This window comes from Homalodisca vitripennis, unplaced genomic scaffold (genome assembly GCF_021130785.1).
Source record: "Homalodisca vitripennis isolate AUS2020 unplaced genomic scaffold, UT_GWSS_2.1 ScUCBcl_6831;HRSCAF=14223, whole genome shotgun sequence".
NCBI lineage: Eukaryota > Metazoa > Arthropoda > Insecta > Hemiptera > Cicadellidae > Homalodisca > Homalodisca vitripennis.
This window is the reverse complement of record NW_025782957.1, coordinates 16,420-38,984: the sequence shown is the minus strand read 5'-3', so window position 1 is coordinate 38,984 and position 22,565 is coordinate 16,420. Positions and strand designations below refer to the sequence as shown.

Sequence of the window (22,565 nt, the reverse complement as noted above, 5' to 3'; positions counted from 1 at the left end):
CAATGTGAATGACTATTTATCTTTAGTTTTATTTTTATTAAACACTCAAATATTATGAAATATGAATTGTAATAGTATTTAATTAATTATTAGGACGATTTTGTATACATTTATGTGTAGGATAATTTCTACATAATTTAACTGAAAACTACCCCCAGAGCCCTAATTACCCTCCAGTTTATATATACATTAAATTTGTATAAATGGCAATAGCCTTATTTAATTTCAATAAACATTGAATCGCAAAAAGTACTTACTTACTCCGCCGCGACTCGAATCCAGATCTCTCACTTGCCGGGTGAATGTGCTACCATTATAATATTTTATATATATATATATATACATATTACAAGGTGTCACAAAATTCTGTGGGCGATAGTACTCACCATTGGAAAAAAGATGTCATATAAACATTGGTCGATAAATGTCTCATTTAGCCACTATCCACCATTTTGAATTTTTTATTAACAAATTATTATCTCTAAAACTAGTCAAGCTAAAGAAACCAAATTTGGCACATAGGTTTGAAAAAAAGGAAAACATTGCACTATTTTGTCTACTGTTAAAAAATGGCTTCTGTTGAAAATTGTGAAAGTTAAATAAAAAAAACCAGTATATTAAAAAATTGTACTAGACATCAACTATTTAAACAATTTTATTACAATTATTTTAGTCACAAATATTATGTCCTCAGCTGTTTTAAATAGGTTATACAAATATTACTTACACAAGACAAGTACAACAACAACTGATACCTCTCAACTGTAACATGTTTGGCGCTTCCTGCTTGTGCAAGCATACCTTTACATTAGTTGCGCTCACTTATGTATTAAAGGTATTTCATTCAAAAATACAGTTGTTCAAATAGTTGGTGTCTAATAAATGTTTTTGTAACTATACTTATTTTTTTGTTATTTAACTTTAAAAATTTTAAACCGACACCTTTTTGTTAATATTAATGAAAATAACAATTATTTTATTTTATTTTCCTCTTATTTACTCAAAGCTATGTGCCAAATTTGGTTTCTTTAGCTTAACTAATTTTAGAAATAATAATTTTTATTAAACATACAAAATGGGGGCTAGGGGCTAATGAAACATTTCTGAACCTATATTTAAATAACATCTTTTTTGTTCTGATTGTGTGATTCATAAAACGTTTACCCTATACAGAATGGTGACTGTTTAAAGGTTTAATATTGATCTTATTTCAACAGTTATAAGTTTGTATTGAATAAAGCTTAAGGAGTGTGGTTTGCGGCATTATATTATAATAATAAAGTCCTTTAAAACGATATACATTTCAGATTTCCTTGACAACCCTCATGGGTCTTCCCTTCCCCCCATTGTATGCATGTGATGGTTATTTCATAAAAAAAGTAGTTAAGACAGCCATATAACACTGTCAAAATTATGTAGATTTTTACCTGCTATGTTTAAAAAATATTAAGGCGTTTCCAGACATTTTACACACTGTGTTTATTATCACACAGCTTGTGGAAATGATAACTGAGGCAAAAAAGTCTAAACGAGTTGGAACTCATAAATTTGATCTCAGCTAAGTTTGTGTTGTCTTTGCATGCCATTTACTTTCAAAATGGCTGTTAAATCTTAAAAAAAATCATAACTCCATTATGTAAAGACCTAGAGAAAAAAAATATAAAAGTGTTCTAGAAAACCTATAACATCTACTTAATTAATTTGTAATGAATAATTCTTTGTTATTAAATTGGTTTATGAGATACTGATTACGTGAAAATGTTGTAAGAAATAATTTATTAATGTAATACTTGTCACAAAATATACTAACTTCTTTCGACTGAGCTAGAAGGACGATTTAAAAATATATTTTTATGTACATCATACATCTCTCTTTCGTTGGTTATAGCTTTGACTATACTAGAAACACAATAAAATCAAAAGTTACAATAAATATATTACAATTTATTTATATAATATTGGGACCCATTGATTTGTTTGAGGTAAATGCTTTTTTAACCATAAAACTAATAATCTGACTAAAAACTGCATTCAACATTTGGTTTGGAGTGGGTATATATATTTAGAATATATAGAAGCTAAAATAGTGGTTGAGTTGGGTATGCTAACAACAGTGATTGCACTGTGGTAGTCTGTATAATTTATTCAATGTGCATTATTCATATATTTGAAATATATTATATATATATATATATATATATATATATATATATATATATATACCAGTTAAGTTAATTGCAAAATTTAATAATACATATAGTACTATATGATATAATACTACTATAGTAGTATATATAGTGTATGTATTATACACTAGTTATACTATATAATACTCTATATAGACCATATATGGTTCTAAATAATAAAAATTTATTAAAATAAAAATAAACTTAATAACATGTAAAAATGTTGGTAACATCAAGGTAATAAGAAGTAAAGAAAATAATTTTTAATATAAAAAACTGACGTTATTCAAAGGTGATATCACACAGTCAATATGTGTACGTAGTACTTATTATACATAGGTACTAACTGTACTTTTTGGAAAGGATAAAATAATAACAGAAGTTTGCTATCATTGTGACTAGAAACATCATTTCGAGAATTGTTACCTGGTGTCATCTTCAAATGCCAAATCCTAAAATGAATGCAAAAACATGCACTTTAAACACATGACAATGCACACAAAGTCTCAATTGACAACAGAAAAGTTGTACTACTATAGTAGGTATAGTATAGTATAGTTGTATACTATTTTACAGTGATTCATGTTTGCTGTTCTAACTTGGAGCTGGTTATTAGGTATATGTTATGATTTAACAAGCATTATATTTTTTATGTCATGCAGTGTACAGATTAACTCAGGGAAAGTAAATAAACCAATAATTTAAATTAATCACATATTTATTATTAAGATTTGTACAATCAAACTTATATAATTAATACAAAATATCAAACTTAGTCATAGCTTATAAACACCTCAGAAAACAAATATAGCAGTATATGCAAAAAGAGCGAAGAAAAATGCAACTCTGTCACAAAACACAGCTAACTTGGCCCACAACAGGTTGGCTACACTGTCACACTCAGGCTCCATTGACAAGCTGTCTTCTACACCTCTCTCTCTCATCTGATTGTACTCTGGCTCTCTCTGTCAATATCAATATCAATATCAAATAGTGTCAGGCAGATACTATAACATTGGCTTAAAAGTGAAGGTAGAGAGGGACAATGCTGGTGGTCATCAGAGGCTGGAGTCAGAACTAACAGCCATATTTAACATTTATGGTAATTTACGAAAGTGGCAGTCACATATCAAGTGATGTATGTTTTTCTTGAAATCAGTAGAGAAGTTTTTCCTAAGAAAGAAATTATTCGTCAGCCGCATTAGTTTTAGTTGAAGTCAAAATCAAGTATCGAATAATCAATAAATCTTTTCAGATCACAATGTTTTTAGCTTGGCACATTTAAAAACAACACAAAATAAATGTTATATAAACTGACTAGTTGACTGAAAGTGGTGGTCTAACTAATATTTATGTGTGAGACCATTGGTATTTAATGTGTAAAGCTAAAACAGTATACGTCAAAAAACTTATCTATATATATAAAAATGAATGTTTGTGTGTTTGTCCTTTATAGACTCAGAAACTATTTGACCGATCATTATGAAAATTTGTATGTATATGTATTTTTCCACGTAGAAGGTTGAAGGTTTATATGCTATGCCCATTGATGTAACTCACCACCAGGAGGCGCTGCAAAATATATAAGTTATCAAAGCGCCTGCACATTGTAAACTACAATTACGAGATAGTTGTGTATAATAACCACAGTAGATATGAATATGCCGGTTCTAGACCACTTTTGGGACAGACAGAAAATCAATGTAAAATACTGTCCATTGAACCATAAACAAATCTAATAAAATCTAACAGGAAAGCACGAATGTTAAATAACCGAATCTTTAGCTGTTTTACTGTTCAATGTTTGCTTCTACATTTATAAGCTGTTTTAATGAAAAAATCAAAAAATCTTAATAAAAAATCTTTATTCTACAAAGTTAATTGTAACACAGTCTTTATCTTTTATAGTCTTCTTTCCAGTAACAATCAAGTGTAATTTTTCATTTTTGTTTAATTCTTTAATCTTTTTTTCATCCAAAACAGTCAAAAATCTGTTCGGCAAGTGTACTTTACAATCTTCCAACTCGGCAATTATTGTAAACCCGAATTTATCTTTCATTTTCTCCAAATTCAAGATTTTGTACTTCTTTTTTTCTTCCAATTCATTCAACTTCTTATACTCTTTGAATTTACATTCTCCAATATCATTTAACTCCTTCAAGAACTCCATTTAAATAGAAAAAATTTAAAGACGGAAAAAATGAAATTTGCTAACAATCACTCGAGAAGTCGGGGAGAATGTGAGTAAAACCGCATTCTTTTCAAGAGGTTCTTCGTTTAATTTCTCCAAATGTACTATAAAATCATCGAGGATTTCTGGTTCAAAATCGTAAACAAATTCAACATCCAGATAATGAAAAAATACAGGTAATATCTTTTCATAATAAACGTGTGTATCGATACCTACAAACCTAATGTATTCTTTGAAAAGGAAAATAATTTTGTCAATGGTTCCAAGAGATAAGTAAAAATTTTTATTCTGTTTTCTAAATTCTGTAACAAATTTTGTTTGCTTCTTGTCTCCATATTGCAATTTTGTAAGCAGGTTATTCAAATGTGTTAATTTATTTCGAAATTTCTTAGGTTTAGGTCTTTCTAACAAAATTAAATTACAACCTCTACAAACTAAATATCTTTTATCGATAATTTCTCCTCTATTAGAACACTTGTAACAGTTGGCATTATACTCTTCCATTTAAACAAAAAGATTTTTTTATAAATGGAGATTATGGAACTAAGTCTGCCGAGATATAAATTTTTCAGCGCAAATGTTTGTGTTTACATTTCTACAACAGAGATAAATAGAAATAATTTCATTCTATTGTACAACTATTTAGGATATTTTGTCTATGACTACAAAGATTATTCCGGAAGAAATCGAGATTTTTCATCAGCGAAAGAGTATATTTTTGAAGTTTTAGAAGGAATGAAAGAGAATAATATGAACATCATCAATTATTGTAAAAGACAAAATGAATGATTGTGTCTTTGGTGTAGTGTTGTTAGTGTGCGTGTTTGCGCTATGGGGAATCACATCACATTCAACTTCTACGGTGTCTATTGTTTAGAGACTTGGCCCTGCACTGCTACTGTCCAACCAAGTTAATGGCTAGGAGCTGTAATTCGGGTCTTAGACTCTGGAATTTTTTTGTTCCCAAGTCTCATTTTTCTTTGGTAACTACTGTGTAGAAGTTGATGGAGAGATACAATTAGGGAATTTGTGTCGGGTGTTTTGTAAGTGTAATGTTGTATTAATGAATGATGTGAATGATGAATGTAATGAACGAATTAAGGAAGAGAAGGAATGTACGAATTAAGGAAGAGAAGGAATTAAGGGGAAAGGTGAGGAAGCAAATGGCGCGCCAACCACAGTTGTCATTACTCGGCTTGTTCTATAGTCATTACACTATGGCCACTCGTGTAAAGACTTGTCCCCAACCACTGAACGACAACCATGTCTTCCTCAATAAAAAGCGCGCCTGAAGCTCTGGGATTTGAACCCAGAACCTCAGGCTTTGAAGGCAAGCGTCTTACCAACTGAGCTACGGAGAGTCTCGAAAGATATAAGCTATATCTCTGCTATATAAGTTGTTCAATTAGGATTGCTAGTTTACAAGTTTATTAATAATTTTATATTTCAAAAACCACTCAACCGATTTTAATGAAATTTGGTACACATATAGTAAATACTTAACTCTTTCGACTTAACTTATCCATAAGGGTGAAATCATCCCCTATTTCTTAATATTCATAAAAAAATAAAAAAAATTATCAGAAAAATCTGAAACTTCAAAAACAAGCGAGTTCAACTTAAAATTTCATGAAAATAACAAAATTTTCAAAAACTACCCCAATCATCCCTTATCTTAAAACTCTTATATCTCGAGAACTATTGGAGCTTTTTTGCTGAAATTTGGTATATAGGATCAGTAAATATTAAAGTATTTTTTAAAATCATAACTTCCGGTCCAACCCTTAAGATGACCTTGGAATAGTTTTTTGTTAATATCATCCCCATTTTTTAAGATATTCTTTTGAAATTAAAAATGAATACTTATATCAATGTCTTTAACAATTCTGTAAAGTTGTAGAATTATCCAATGAATAATATAGACAATAAGACGATTTTTTCAAAAATTTTACTGAATTTCTCTAATATCGTTCTTAATCACATCATAGGCTAAAAATTTCTCAGAGACAACAACAACATAACAAATCGCGTTTGTAACAGCTTTTTGAAAATCCATATTGATAATTATATCGTTCTTTGAACCAGAAATATTTGTCATACTCTTTGTTGTATCAATGACATAAATAGGTCTATTCGCTAAAAATTCTTTAGGATTGTAATACATTTCCTTATTATTACAGTAAACTTTCTTAAAATCTTGATACATCTGATACATGATTCTGAAAAGACCTCCTGAAATGTTTAAGTTTTGTAATTCATCTGGATAATAAGAACCGTTCAATTTTACTCTGATATTTTTTACATCCAAACTATCAAACTTTGAAGGATTTTTTTCTTGATTATTCTGTCTACCTGTTTGAAAACCTATAATAACGAACTTGGGATTGAAGATATTTCTATAAATGTTTGTAATATCGAACGAATAAGTTGTTCCGGAAATACCTTTTTGTTCAATACACTGCCAATCTAGAAAATTAAACATAATGTTTTGACTTTTTGTAATTTCATCAATCAACCTTATTTTACTCGTGATTTTATAATCAATCATTGGAACTCTAATAAAAAAATCTGTAATTGTTATTTTTCCATCAACAGGCATAACATTTCCAGTTGCAGTCTTCAGAATCGCATCATCGTCTTCTGCTCTTATAAAACTTAGATAAAATCCTCCTTTATAGATCGGAATAGTAACATTTTCAAAAAATCCTAATCCAAAATGAGATAAATTTCCAGCTGCTTCAAAAACACCAAATTTAAAATCTGATTCAAAAGCCATTAGAAGTTTGAGAAATAACATCACTTTTTGAATACGAAATAGTTCCTTTAATTGTGCTTAATTGGCCACAGTTTTCGACTTCTTCTATCAATTTATTGTGTTTTCTTACTTCAATCTTAGAAAATAAAAACGGTATAAAATTATCGATTAATCTAACATTATCAGTTCCAAGATATGCTTGACCATCTTGTTTTGTTAAAGTTCCAGAAATATAAAACTGGAAGTTAGACGAGCAAAAGTTATCTCCAAAATCAATATTAAACTCAGTTCTTTTATTCGGTTCATTCAAATGTTGTTTACTAATTGGATAGAAATTTTTAAACTCCGCCCTTTCAATATCACTAGCATATTTTCTGTAGTCCGCCATTTAATAAGAGAAAATTTAGAAATTTTAAACATCGTGTATCATTTTTTCATCGATCTAATGTACGTTTTTATAAGAAAAGATATAAATTTTAGTAAAATAATTAAAAAGATTAGAGTCATTTTTAATGATCTACTTCGTCATATTCAGGATTCTCTTCCTTAAATTTTGCGATCTCGGTCACATATTTCAATAAAATTTGCACAGGATAGTAACCGCTATCTATAATATTGTTCCAATCAACTGTATCTTTATTTTCATCCAAAAACTTTATACTCAAGTGTTGATAGAGACAAAGAACAGACATATGATCTTTTAATTGATAATGTATATTTTCTTGAATGAACTCTGATGATAAAGTTTGATATTTAGCAATGTTATACCAATTCAATTTGTTTACGTATAATCTCATCATATCTTCGGATAATTCATATTTTTGAGAAATGTCATCCCAATGTTCTTTTTTCAAATCTCTTTCGTGTTGCATTATAAAAAGATCGAAAGCACTGTAATGTCCCGCCATCTCTATTTATTAAGAAAAAATTTCAAAATCAAGTTTTTATAAATTGGCTCTTTTTTGAGTTACATTCAGCACATTTTCCCGAAATTCTTTTAACTCCGTTAATGTTTGCATAGTATTTTATATCGTTTGTTGCAGTTTTTTCTTTACATCTCACACAATATATGAGCGCCATTTATATAAGGAAAATTAGTCATCGTAACCACCTAATCCATTAAATCTGTTATCAATATTTTCAAAAGTTTTATTAACATCTTCTTTAAATTTATTAAAGTTTTCTTCTAGTTTATTTACTTTATCGAGATATAAAGAGTATCGATCATCTATACTTTTAAGTAATTCATTATTATGTGTTATTTGCTCATTTAAACGTGTACCAAAATCTTCAAAAAAGTTTATTTTCTCATTGAAATGTGTATCAAAATCTTCCAGAATTTTGTTAATTACTTCACCAACTAATACATTAACACTATTTTTATATGTATTAAAGTTTTCTTCTAGTTTATTTACTTTATCAAGTAATTCACCAACATCGTCTACTGATCTTCTATTTCTGGCTTCTAACTTGTCATAGACTTCTGTTGTAAAATCTTTAACATGCTGTTTATGATTCTCATAATTTTGTTTTAGTTCATTAAACATTTTAATAGGATCTTCTAATTGAATCATTACAACAACATCAAATGGATTAATTCCTTTACTAACACCGCTAATTCTTTTTCCTTTAAAATCTAAGGCATTTTTAACATTCGGATCATGTAAATCAACAATATCGATGTTTTCTGATAATTTTAGAGGTTTCAAAATTTGTTCTTTAACAACAACATCATGTTTGTCAATACCAGGTCGAACACCGACAATTCTTTTCTTATTAGCCAAACTAACATAATTCTTTTCAACTTTGATCGCTTCAGTAATTTCATCAGCTTTTTCGATATGAGACATTAAATTGGTAAATAATTTTTTTACACCATCATCAACTTCTTTTTCCAATGTTTTTATTTTATCAGCAACTTCATTTGAACTCATGAAATTTGCAAGTTTGTTATCATATTCTGCTTTAAAATCTTCAATCTCGACAGCAAACATATCTGAATCTGGAAGGTTTTGTAATACATTTTCTAACTTGTTATCAAACTCATTTCTCAAACTATCAAAATTCAAACTATTATCTACATTTTGAATAATTTGTGTTCCAAATACGTCAAAAATATTTTGTGAATCCATAATTATTAAGCAATAATTTGTTAACAACTTCTTTAAAATCTTTACCATTACTCAGTTCATTCAAAACAAAAACACATAAATGACCACAAATTGGGGGATCTTTATAGTCTTGAATCTGAGAATCATTGTAGTAGACGCTTGATTTTTTCAAATATTTAATCAATTCTATAGGTGGTTTGTCCTCAATTCTTCCATACGAATCAAAATAACATGTATTCTTATCATTCTTATAATAACAAACCCAATGCGTTCCACTTCCCATAATCGAGTCTAAATTCACAATTCCACATTCAAATTTCTTAACTTTTTCAGGTAATGTATCTCTCATGAAGATTCCTCTAAAATGTTTAATATTTTTGCAGATTTCTTCCAATTCCCCGAATGTTAAAGGTTTAAATTTTTTTTTTCAATGTTTGATTTCACGTAATTCAAAGTTTTTTCATCTAATCCAGATCCTGTAACATCTTCCAACTCTTTATCTAACCAATTTAAAATGTTTCGAACAATAGGAATCACATCCTTTTTAACGATTGGAGCAGCTTTACGAACATAAGGAACAACATTTTTAACAACTGGAATATTTTCTCCAAAATCTAATAAATCTTTCAAAAGTCCACCATTTTTAAGTTCTTTCAACTGATTATAAGAAAATTCTATTCTGGTTCCTTTATTGTTTTTCTTATGTTTTTCGAGTTTATTATATTGTCTATTTGTTAAAAATATCTTATCTTCGCCATTTTTTAGTTGATCTATTTTAAATTGAATACTAACGGGTATTTTCTTCTTAAAAGCGGATTTTATTTTTTCTTTCTGATTTTTGCTGAAATTTACATTCACCTCCATTTATATAGTTAAAATTTCAAGTTCTCTTCGATTCCCATTCCTAGTTTTCTCTTCAAAAACATTGCTCCAGCTGTTGGAAGCGCAACAAATCTTTCACCTAAACTAGCATCTTTTGATAAAAATCTATCCATTGCCTTATCTTGCAAAACTTTATCTGCGATATGTCTGGAATTTGTGTCTCTATGTTTTGCATAAAAAATATCGTGTTCCATAGCAGCTTGATCTAATTTATTTATACCAGGATCTCCTCTTTTTAGTCTTTTTTCGAGTTTTGTGCCAGGCCCCAGATACTGATAAGTTGGTACGTGTAATTCAAAAGGTAAATTGTTGATAAAATCATTCAAAAGTCCACTACCCTCAATCATAGATGAACTTATTGCCGGCAAAACTCGTTTTAAATATTTAATTCCATCAGGTTTTTCAATCATTTCATCAAGTTTGTTCGAAATAAAATCTTTAATCGCTTTCTTTTCGTTCAAAAAATTGTTGTTTCCAGCCTTTTCTTGAGCATAAATATAATTAATAATTCCATCGAGTTTTGTCAAATCGTCGATATATCTGTATTCAATCTTATTATCACTGTATTTTCTCACACCTGATCCTTCGATTCTTTTTTCCCAAATTGGTTTAATCAAATTGAGATATTTTTTACCTTTACTTGACTTTGGTTTCTTAGTTGATGGATCATTATTTTTGTAAATTGAATCAGATTTCCATAAAATTTCAGTATACTTTTTCAAGTCTTCTTCAGAATATAAACCGTCTTTTGGAACATCAGTGCCTGTTAATAATCTCCATAAACCTTGAGTTCCTTCATATGTTTTTTTCATTAATAATGATATCATTATGCTCAAAATTCACGGGCAAATTTCCAATCATAAAACTTTTCTTTTTTCTGTCCCAATACAAACCAAATTTATCATCCTTTGCTCTAGGAAGAAATTTTTTACCAATTTCACCAATTATTATATCCGTTGTTCCAGGACTTATTGGTTCAACTATGGTAGAGTCTTCAATGATTCGAGGTCTAAATGGTGTTGAAGATGGTAATTTTGGCAATTCAAACTCAGATTCTGGTATCGAAATATCAGCAAATTGTCGTACAACTGGAACCAAATTCATCAAATTTTGATTATCGCTTAAAACATTTTCAATTTTGCCCTCAACATTTTTTATTGCAGATGTTACAGGTTGATTCATTTTTTGAATAAATTCTTGTTCTTTTTCATCAATTCGAATCTGTTCTTTAAATTCTTTGATTAATTTCTTTTCTATTTGATCAAGTTTTTTTGCTTCTTCTGAAGTTACGTTCGCCATTTATTTAGGAAAATTTTGAAACGTAAACGTGGAACGTGGAAACGTGAACACGAAACGAGAACACGAAACGTGGAACGTAAAACGTGAACACGGAACGTAAAACGTGAACGTGGAACGTGGAAACGTGAACACGAAACGTGAAAACGAGAACACGAAACGTGAACACGGAACGTAAAACGTGAACGTGGAACGTGGAAACGTGAACACGAAACGTGAAAACGAGAACACGAAACGTGAACACGGAACGTAAAACGTGAACGTGGAACGTGGAAACGTGAACACGAAACGTGAAAACGAGAACACGAAACGTGAACACGGAACGTAAAACGTGAACGTGGAACGTGGAAACGTGAACACGAAACGAGAACACGGAACGTAAAACGTGAACGTGAAACATGAACGTGAAACATGAACGTGAAACATGAACGTGAACGTGGAACGTGAACGTAAAAACATGAAAACAACTAGATTATCACACGTTTATATTGGAAAATTTATTCAAATATTTGCCATTTTTAGGCTTCAAAGTTAGATTAATAGTTAAAAATCCATAGTCTTCTTTCCAAATTTTATCACACAATTCATTAAAGTGGTTAAAACTCATATCAGATCCCACATAATTGTTGTAAATCTTTCTCGAATAGTGATCGTCTTGCTTAAAAACACACAACATATTCAAATTATTTCTAATAACTTGTTTATCAACCTTTGAAAAGCATTGAGAAAGATAGATACAAGAGATATTTTTGTGACGAGACATTACGAAATATTCCTTGATAACGTCTTGATTTTCCAAAATACAATCATCAAAAACGATTAAAGAATTCGGTTTACATTCGCTTAACGGAACTATGTCCTCGGAAGCATTATAAAAATATGATATTTTCTTACTTAAGTTCTTCTCAATATTTTCAAATCTTTCTTGTAATTTTTTATAGGCGTCTTGTTCTAAAGATTTACTAAAAACATACAAATTGGAATAAGGAATCAACCTATTGTAGATAAAATTCAATAATAAAGTTGTTTTTCCACATCCACTTGAACCAACAATTAACAATCTGATTGGTTGATCTTTCTTATTTTCTTCAAACGTTTGAAGTTTTATCTGATCTTTTTGCTTTAAAAAATTTCTCCATTTAAATAGAAGATTTTCATCTTGAAGCAACGCTTGCGAAAATGAAGCTGTTCAAGTTGACTTCAGAAAGCTCTAAATTAGTTTTAAAACTTGGAACATCCTATACACTTAGAGGAAGAATCAAATTATTTTATCGGTTTAAGCGGCTTTTATTCTGATAATTTTGTAATAAATATTAGTGAAAGTTCTCCTTATTGTATAGGATTTAGTGAGAAGAACATAACAAAATACTATGGTTTAAACAAAGGATATTATACTTTCGATCAAATAAAAAATTCCCTTAAAAATGATCTGAAAACATTCAAACAATCAGATAAATCTTTAAACTTTGACGAAAACAAGTTTGAAATGCAAAAAAAATTATCTCTCTAATAAAATTCAAATAAAATCACCAGTAAGAATAATGTTTTCAGCAATTATTGTAGATTTGTTAGGGTTTGTTCAAGAAACTATTGAGCCAAATCAGGTATATTTAGGAAATAAAACGCCAAAATTTAGACCGTTCGATGTAATTGAAGTACATTGTAATCTCGTTGAACCTAGTTTTGAAAATCATACCGAACATTTACACAAAGAATCTGAAATTTTGTACACATTTTTCCCAAATGTTGCTTATGGATCAAAAATCAGTGAAAAACCAAATGAAATCGATTATATTCCAATTAGAAAAAATATTAAAAGAATTCAAAAAATCGTTCTGACTATTCAAGACTCTGAAGGAAATCTATTAAATAATGAGAGTAAAACAACAATATATTTAAGATTGTCGAAAGAATGATGAATCAAGGGGGGGGGAACGAATCGTTCTTACCTTCAAATTTTCAAGAAAACAACTTTTGAATGTATAAATTACAAGAGTCTATCCCATAGACCCCTTAACAATCTTCATCCTGACCCTGTTTTTATCAATGAATCTGGACTTTATACTGAAATAAAAATTACTAGTTAAATTTTATTTCTATCTAAATGGAGTCAGTTGTAGACCTACTCAATAATCAACTAAAATTCAATAACAAACATATCTTTACGATTGTTGACGAAAACAATGTGATCTGGTTTAAGGCTAAAGACGTAGCAAAAATTCTAGAATATGAAAATACTATGCAAACGATCAGAATAAACGTTGACGAAGATGATAAAAACTTCTATTTTAATCTAAATATAAGGGGGGCTATAAATAGCTTACCTTCAAACTTCCAAAATAACACTGTTTTCGTTAATGAATCTGGACTTTATTCTTTAATTTTGAGATCGCATAAACCAGAAGCGAAATTGTTTAAAAATTGGGTTACGAAAGAAGTATTACCTTCCATTAGAAAATATGGTGAGTACAAACTCAAAAACGAAAATAAGCAGTTAAAAGATGAAATAAAACAGTTACAAATTAAAGATGAAATGAAATCATTGAAAATAGAGAATCAAGAATTGCGAATGGAATTAATGAAGAGAGATATGGTATGTAAAGATTTTGATAAGAAAAAACACCATGTTTTTGTGTTAGTTAAGAAGAATCACATGTGGGAATATCCTTATTACGTTATCAGAGCTCAGAAACGAGAAATACCAAACCGATTAAAACATCTAAAAATAAAATATCCTGAATTAGAGATTTTGTTCATTGATGACGAACCAAATTCTATCAATTTGTATAACCAAATGAAAGAATCTTTGAATATTTTATACAACGGAAATCATTTTACTACAAATATGGCAGAATCTCGACTGATTTATAGAATATCTAAATTACACGATGAAAATGTTTCTAAATTTTACTAAAAACTCTCGATTTATTATATTTTGTTTGTAAATGTTTAGCATAACTAGGTAACCATTGTAGAATTCTTTTTTCATATTCACAAGGCATTTCGTTTTTATAACTTTCGCTGAAAATTTTTTTAGCACAATCTTTGCAAAAAGCATCTTTTCTATCTTTACTATACTGCCAGTTATTAAATTCAGAAATATTTTTAATTTCTTTACAAAAGTAACAATTTTTTTCTTCTAAAGTTAATTTGTCCATTTTAACGTATAATTCCTTACAATAACAGTCTTTTCTATTCTCTTCTTGACACTTTGTACATTTCTTTTGAGACTCCATTTATATAGAAAAAATTATTACACGATGAAAATGTTAAACTCTTGAATTATGATATTTTGTTTGTAAATGTTTTTGATAATTATTTAACCATTTTATAGTTCTTCCACATTCACATTGAGTATCTTCATAATATAATCTATGGTGATTCTTCTTTACACAATCTTTACAATATGAGTCTTTCTTATCTCTACTATAGTGATCACTATTAAACTCTGAAATTTTTTTAGTTTCTTTACATTTAAGACATTCTTTCTCTTCCAAAGTTAATTTTTCTATTTTATCATACAGCTCTTTATGATACTTCCTATAACAATCTTTACAATTATAAATAATTCCATCTTTTCTACTCTTATCTTTATAAAATTCTTCAAAACCTTTTAATTCTTTGCACATTGAACATTTCTTTTGGGCCTCCATTTATATAGAAAAAAATCTTTGACTTTCTCAATTCATATTCATAAAACTTTCCGGTTATTTCTTCATTATTTAAATCTTTTATACTATAAGTTACAGGATCTGTGTTATTAATTTGATAAATCACAAAGATTTCTCTTGACCAATTGTTCTTATATTTGTTCGAAAATGTTTGTTTTTTACTAACAATTCTTACATGATCATTGACTTTAAATTTAGTTTTCGTGTGAATTTCTGGTGGAACATACTTAAAAACCGACTCTAATAACTCTTTTTCTGCATCTTTATCTACGTCTTTAGGCTTCATTTTGATTGTGCTATGAACAGTATCGTTATATTTCTTTACGATTTCTTGAAGAATATCGATCCATTTAAAGTTTTTATTAATCTCAAAAATTACTTTCATTCTCTCATTTTGAGTTCTGTTATATCTCTCTACAATACTTGATTTCTCTTCGTTTTCAGTATGATAAATCTTAATGTTGTATTTCCTCAAAACATCGTTAAATTCTTTATTTTTAAACTCTAAACCCTTATCTGTATGAAGTAGGTTAGGAGGTTTGTGATTGATCCTTATGGCATCTTTTACTATATCTTCGAAAGCTTTTGAAACATCCTTGCCGTTTTTTCTTTTGATAGCTCTTGACCAAGCATATTTTGAGAAAGTATCAATAACATTTAACATATACTTAAATCCATCATTTTGATCTGAATAGTTAGACACTATAACTAAATCTGCTGCCCATAAATCGTCAATTCCTAAAGTTATAATTTTTCTCTTTTTAAACTTTTTTCGTACTGGTGCATGAATTTCTCTAGCTTCAATCTCTATTTCTTCTTTATTCTTTAATTCTTTCTTTACTTGTTTTTCATTTGGATTCTTTATAAATTTACTCTTATTTGTCTTACATTTTGAACATTTTGCTGCAATTCTATACAATCCGTTTTGAGTTTGAACAATCTTAGAATCTATATTTTTCGTTTTCTTTTTACACTTGTGACAGTGAATTAAATCATCTTCCATTTACATATCAAAGTTTCCAAGTTTGTTTAACTCTTCTAAAATATCTGTTTTATATCCATACGGTACTGTATCGATCTTATTTTCTAGGACAATTCTCTTATCATCTTTAGCGTTCAGTGCCAGCTTGTTTATGGTAACAGTGTACAACTCATGTTTATAACTTTTTGATGACTGTCATCTCCCTAAATTCTTCTTTATCTTCGAACAAACATCTCTTCAAGTTTTCGATATTTATTGTTTTATTTACAACGCTTCTCTTAATTCCTTTACACCTAACTGGGTTTTTATCTAGATATTTGTACGAGTACATCTTAGACCTTAAACCACAAAATTCTTCTAAAACTTCGCTATTTAACTCATCTTTGAATTTCCCTATTACCTTCTTATTTTTAGTAGTGAAACATTCATGATCTTTTGGATAATCACTTGTATCAAAGTCATCTATATTTTCTTTAATAATTTTGTAAGGATCACGTTTCAATTCTAGAAAATAACTGTCTGTATCCATGTAACACAGATTCAAATCTGGATCAAACTTCTTTAATTTGTTGTAATAAAACTCGTACATTAGCAATTTTGAGAGGTCGAGAACTGAAAATCCTATGTAAATCGGTTTGTTAAATTTAACCTTTTGTTTGTACATGTGACTCGCTATACAGTTGTCGTCAAAGATAGTGAAGCTTTTGAAGTTCGTTTTCTTAGCTTGTTTCATTGAAAATTCTTCATTTCCAAGCTTAATATCACATCTGTTTCTCACATTTTCCATAGATTTTCCAAAAACTGAGTTGTTCATCAGCTTATAAAAGTCCTTTTCAAAGTCGCTTGTAGCTTTGGTTCTCATGTTTGTGTTAAAATCAATGTATTCTTTCATAAAAGGCTTCTGATCGAATGCAATAACTCTATTCACATGTTTCAAAATCATACCTTGTTCCAAATAGAACTTCAAATTTCTCGAATGAACAACGTATTCAGTTTTATCCAGTAGAGTTGTGCAAAGTTTGTTTTTAAAATGTTCTGGAGCAAGAGGTAAATCCTTGTGATGTTCGTGTAAATTTGTTGGATATCCAAGATCAACTTCGAGAATATAGCCATAATCTTCGTCGCCAGTGAGTTCCAAAATTGTTTCTTTCCATTCTTCAGTTGTGTAAGTTTTTGGATCCATCCACTTGATATCACTAAACGGCAGTTTTTGCATTAGGCCATACCCATAAAGGTTATTAGCATCAACGTATAACAAATAGTTTTCGGGCTTTGTCTTATCGAAATCTTTCAAATATTTGTTATTTGCTTTCACATATCGTTTAATACACTGAGAAATGCCCCCGCGAATGCCTTTTTCAATCATCAAATACATATTATAATCGTTAATTAGCTGAAGCTCAATTTTCGTTAATTTTAACATTGCGTCCCATGCGAGACTGGGAGCTGTTAGATAGTGTGCCGGATCGAGTTTATAACAATTAAGGCAAATGTTTCTGAAATTTTCGAATATATCAGCAAGCAATAAAACATCTTGGATATTGTACAAATCAGAGTAATTTCCAAGATTTTTCTCTTTTAATTTGTTCCAAACGCTCAAGTAGTGTTGAAAATCTTTCTCAGATATGCTCTCATCTGTCAAAAGTGAATAGAAATCTTGAATTCTCAATTCTTCTGTGTAATCAAGTTTTTCAATACTGTCGATAAATTCATAGGGAAATATTCCTTTTCCAGATAGAATTTTAAAAATCTCGTCGTCGTCATTTGGCTGTCTTTCTATTATCTCATTCAGTCCATCTTGTATAAAATGATTTGTATGTTTGAAGTCTTCTTTCTTGAGGTTTTTAGCTAACTTTTCAATAGACGAGGCCATGAATCTAAACGTGTCTACGAAAGAGAATTTTATGAACTTTCTAGGTTTGTCACCATCAAATTCATACCCGTATCCAGAATTTACAGAGTAATTTATATATCGTTCATCGGTGTTTGCAATCAAATCAACATTACCGTAGCCTATTGTTTTGCCAATTCTTTTATGTACAAATGCGTATCGTAATTAGACATATTGTGACAGAAAACGGGAATATTCTGAGGAAATTTCAAATTCAGATTACAAATTCTATGAGCTGCACCTCGAAATTTTCCAGTCAAATGACAGTGATCTCTGCATTTTTTGAATGCATCATAAGCAGAACTCCAATTATCTGGTAAAAACCCTAAAGTTTTTTCAGTGTCTTGATACGATATTTCTTCACAAATGTGGCAAAGATTTGAATTTTGATACGAAATTTCTTCTTCGTCAGTCAATTTCATGGGCTTCATGTTCTTTGAATTATATTTTTTAGCTATGTACTTCGATAATTTATTGAGTTCTTCAAACAATTTTGCAGGAACGTTCGGCAACTCTTCTTCATTTTTTGCTCGATAACATATCGGCTTGTACATACGATTGGTCACATTAGACACTAAATATAGAGTAAAACCATAAGGAATATGCTTCTGAATCTTGGTTGTAGTCGATTTTTGTGGATTGTTTTTGCATGTGGGAATCTTCTCTAATATGCTTTCAAAATCCATATAAATAACGTACGGATGGCTAAATTTCTTTTGATAATTAGTAAATTTTAGTTGTTTGACCTGGAAATGGCATAATTGGCTTACAAACTTCATGATTTTTACAAATTTCTAAGTGATCTGTTAAATCTCCAGATTTGTAAAAATGGCTTAAACATCTTCGACACAAGAACGTCTTGTGAGCATTTTTTGATATCTGTGAACTCGCTAATCTACTTAAATCTGTTATCAAAACATAATGGGATTTATCATCTTGTTTAACATACAATAAATCAACTTCTAACTTGGCGTCATAAACTTCTGAAATTTGCAACGGTACTATGTGTAGTTTTTCATCAAAAGTATAGACATTTACAGACATTTTCGGATACTTGTACTTTGCTTTGCTGCTTCGTTTTTCAAATAATTGTACATCTTTTAAAGACATAGGATAGTCGAATCCAGAAAATATCTCATCGTTCACGAATTTTTCGTATTGTTTTGCTCTGTCAACATGAGTCTCGGGTTTTTCAATAGCGCATCGGATAGAGTAAATAAAGCAATAATCATCTTTATTTTTGATATTTACACAAGCTTTTTTATCTTTGATTTCCTTTGGTAAATCGATATATGATCCTGCGTTCATAAATTCATGTTTATTAAGGCTCAAAACTAGTTGTTTACAACTTTTAAATGTCCATCCGGAACCTTTATTTGGATTATTCGTTTGTTCTCGATGTGTTAATTTATTAAATTGCTTAGTAATAAAGTCGTTTACGTCGAAGATTTCGTCTGCTTTGATAGTAAAATACATTAGACATGTTTGCGGTTCACCATTCACTAAAGTTCGTTCGTATTCACATTCCAAAGAGAGATAGCCCTTCATATTTTTAACATTTTCTTGAAATTTCTCGATTAAACTTTTAATTTCTGACCGCATAATTGAAAGATATTTGTAAATTGACATGGAATTGTCGTTCAAGTTTGTTAAAATGTATTGCTTGAAAAGACCGTGTATTGAGGATAAAACTTCTACATCAATGATATTTTCGGATTTTACTTTAAGAGTTTTATCAATTTCTTCGATCATTTCAGACTTAGTTTTATCGTTTGTTTCTAAGGACAATTTTTCAGCGATTGATTGAATTTTTTCATCATTAAATAGATTGAGATCTTTTTTATCTTCCTTAAAGCTTTTCTTTAATTCACGCAATTTTTCTATATTGTACATCTTTTCGTGACCATCGATTTGATTCTCTTTAGCCCAAGTCCTCAAATAATTTAGTTCTTTATTATAAATTTCTTTGTTCTTCAAATGATTTTTCGAATTGTAATGACGAGTATAGTGATGTTCAAAAATGTCTTTTTTGCAGTATGGGCACTCTATCTTTTTCCGCTCCATATTTAAAGAGCAAAAATTTGTAAACTAAAATTTTGAGAAGTGGTGATTTTTGTGACAACTTGACACAAATCAGCACAATTTCTGGTCAAATGTTTTCAGATTGTTCTATTTAAAGAGCAAAAATTTGTAAAATTAAATTTTGAGAAGTAGTGATTTTTGACACAAATCAGCACAATTTCTGGTCAAATGTTTTCAGATTGTTCTATTTGTTATAGAAAAATCTTTTAACTAAATTTAGTTAAAAGATTTTTCTATAATAAATGGCAGCGCTGTTACAAGAGTTGAATAAGGTTGGTGAACTAAGATTCAAAGAATATAAGAAATTAGTGGAATTGGAAGAAAAAAAGAAACATAGAATCTTGAATTTGGAGAAAATGAAAGATAAATTCGGGTTTACAATAATTGCCGAGTTGGAAGATTGTAAAGTACACTTACCGAACAGATTTTTGACTGTTTTGGATGAGAAAAAGATTAAAGAATTAAACAAAAATGAAAAATTACACTTGATTGTTACTGGAAAGAAGACTATAAAAGATAAAGACTGTGTTACAATTAACTTTGTAGAATAAAGATTTTTTATTAAGATTTTTTGATTTTTTCATTAAAACAGCTTATAAATGTAGAAGCAAACATTGAACAGTAAAACAGCTAAAGATTCGGTTATTTAACATTCGTGCTTTCCTGTTAGATTTTATTAGATTTGTTTATGGTTCAATGGACAGTATTTTACATTGATTTTCTGTCTGTCCCAAAAGTGGTCTAGAACCGGCATATTCATATCTACTAACCACACACTATGTGAAGGTGCTAAGTTTTTATGGATATTTGTCTTTCAAATGAATTTCTGTTTGGCCTTATAGCTTGAATGTTAGACCACTTTATTATTAAGTACATGTACATGTACAATGGTTATAAACATACACTTTTGGCAGATTTTCTTGATAGTGTCAACAAGGTAAACTCTACATCGGCGTTGACAATATAATTCACTTGAACCAGAAGTGCTCATACACGAGCAAAGCTTACAAAAAGCGTGCGAAGCGGCGGGGAACAGCTAGTTGTTTGATATTTTTGACTCTTTACATACCCTCCCATTTCAAAATCCACCAAAACTGATGTAGCTGACGATCATTTTCTTTCTTGAGAGAAACTTTTCTATCAATTTCAAGAATAATCAGGATGTGTCTTTATACAATGCAAATTGTCTGTCCTAATATAAATATAATATATTAATACTATACACCATATTCAGTACTCAATCACAAATCAAAACAAGTCAACAAAATAAAGTCAATATTCATAATTAGAATTGTATCAAAAGTGAAAGACAGTACTATATTATATACTTGTACTACGAGTATAACGTATTAAGTGTCAATTTGGTAAAAAAGGCATTATCGGTTGGAGTATGAAAAATGTTTCCTTTTCATAGGTATATTTAAAAAATAAATTATACACACCCATGCAAAGAAACTCAAAAAACAAAGTATTATTAGCATTATGTTTATTGCATTTTTGAATCATTATAATGTGATTTTTTATTTATAAAAATATTTATTAGTTATGATCATATACAAGAAAGCAATTCCTATTTCTGTCTATCATATTTCTAGCCAAGAAGACTTTTAAGATAATTCTTTCATAATCATTACTGTGATTGCAATAATAAATTATTCTATGTACTTACTAGTTTTGGTTTTGGTAAGCAGAAGACTGAACCAATGAAAGGAGAAGAGATCGCGTCACAGAGAAACCGAGGAGGAGGTCGGACATGACAAGTGTTGGTGAGGTTGGTAACAATTACAGTGACTGTAGTAGCACATGTGACAACTGCTAGCACTAAACTGTACACTCTAACTGTAAAGAAATATGATAAATTAAATTTTGCTAAACGTTTAATTTATTATAAATTACTGGTTGTTATATGAACAAAAACAATGCTACCAGAAAATTCAAACATCTTTGCAATTTGAAGTAAACACAATTTTTAATCATAACAAATATTGGTTCTGGATCTGTATTAATGAATCAAGTTATAAATATTACGTTTAGCTATGTTTTGATCCAATCAATGGTTGCAGTAAGTAAAAAATAAGTTTGAGAGAATGTGAATAATTGTATAATTTAATGTAACTAGCAATTTAATAGTATATTTAATGTACATACAATAACATAAACTTGTATATACATTCTATGAACATATTGGATATTAATAGAATGAAGAAGATATTAAAAGTGAAAGCAATATAATTACCTCAATCAAATTTGCACTTCAGTATTTATTCATACTAGTGTCCACAGGGTGTGTTTCATAAAATTGAATGTTTACTGTTTAAGGACCTTTTGCTCTAAAAGTTCAAGAGCTATTCAATGGCTTAAATACACAATATGAGGTTAAATTAAATTCTTATTGTTTCAGGAATAATTATTTCATGATTAAAAAAACATTTACTTGTTCAAAACATATCTATGAAATGGTCACACCAGTAATGTTTTAGAACTAATTGTTCTTAATAGGAACTAAAAGGTTTATTTG

The 22,565-nt window shown here is 29.3% G+C and overlaps 1 protein-coding gene across 1 annotated transcript in view; it reads right to left on the bottom strand.

Annotated features, from left to right (window-relative positions):
* Positions 1–2,886: 2,886 nt before the first annotated feature.
* The window catches only part of LOC124373962 (neuronal acetylcholine receptor subunit beta-3-like), a 34,592-nt gene continuing 14,913 nt past the window's right edge, over positions 2,887–22,565 (bottom strand). The window contains exons 7-8 of the mRNA XM_046832269.1: positions 21,717–21,886; positions 2,887–3,151 (exon numbers count right to left, since the gene is read on the bottom strand). Coding sequence (XP_046688225.1) covers positions 2,981–3,151; positions 21,717–21,886 — 341 coding nt within the window. The 3' untranslated portion in view covers positions 2,887–2,980. The remainder of the gene's footprint in view (positions 3,152–21,716; positions 21,887–22,565) is intronic.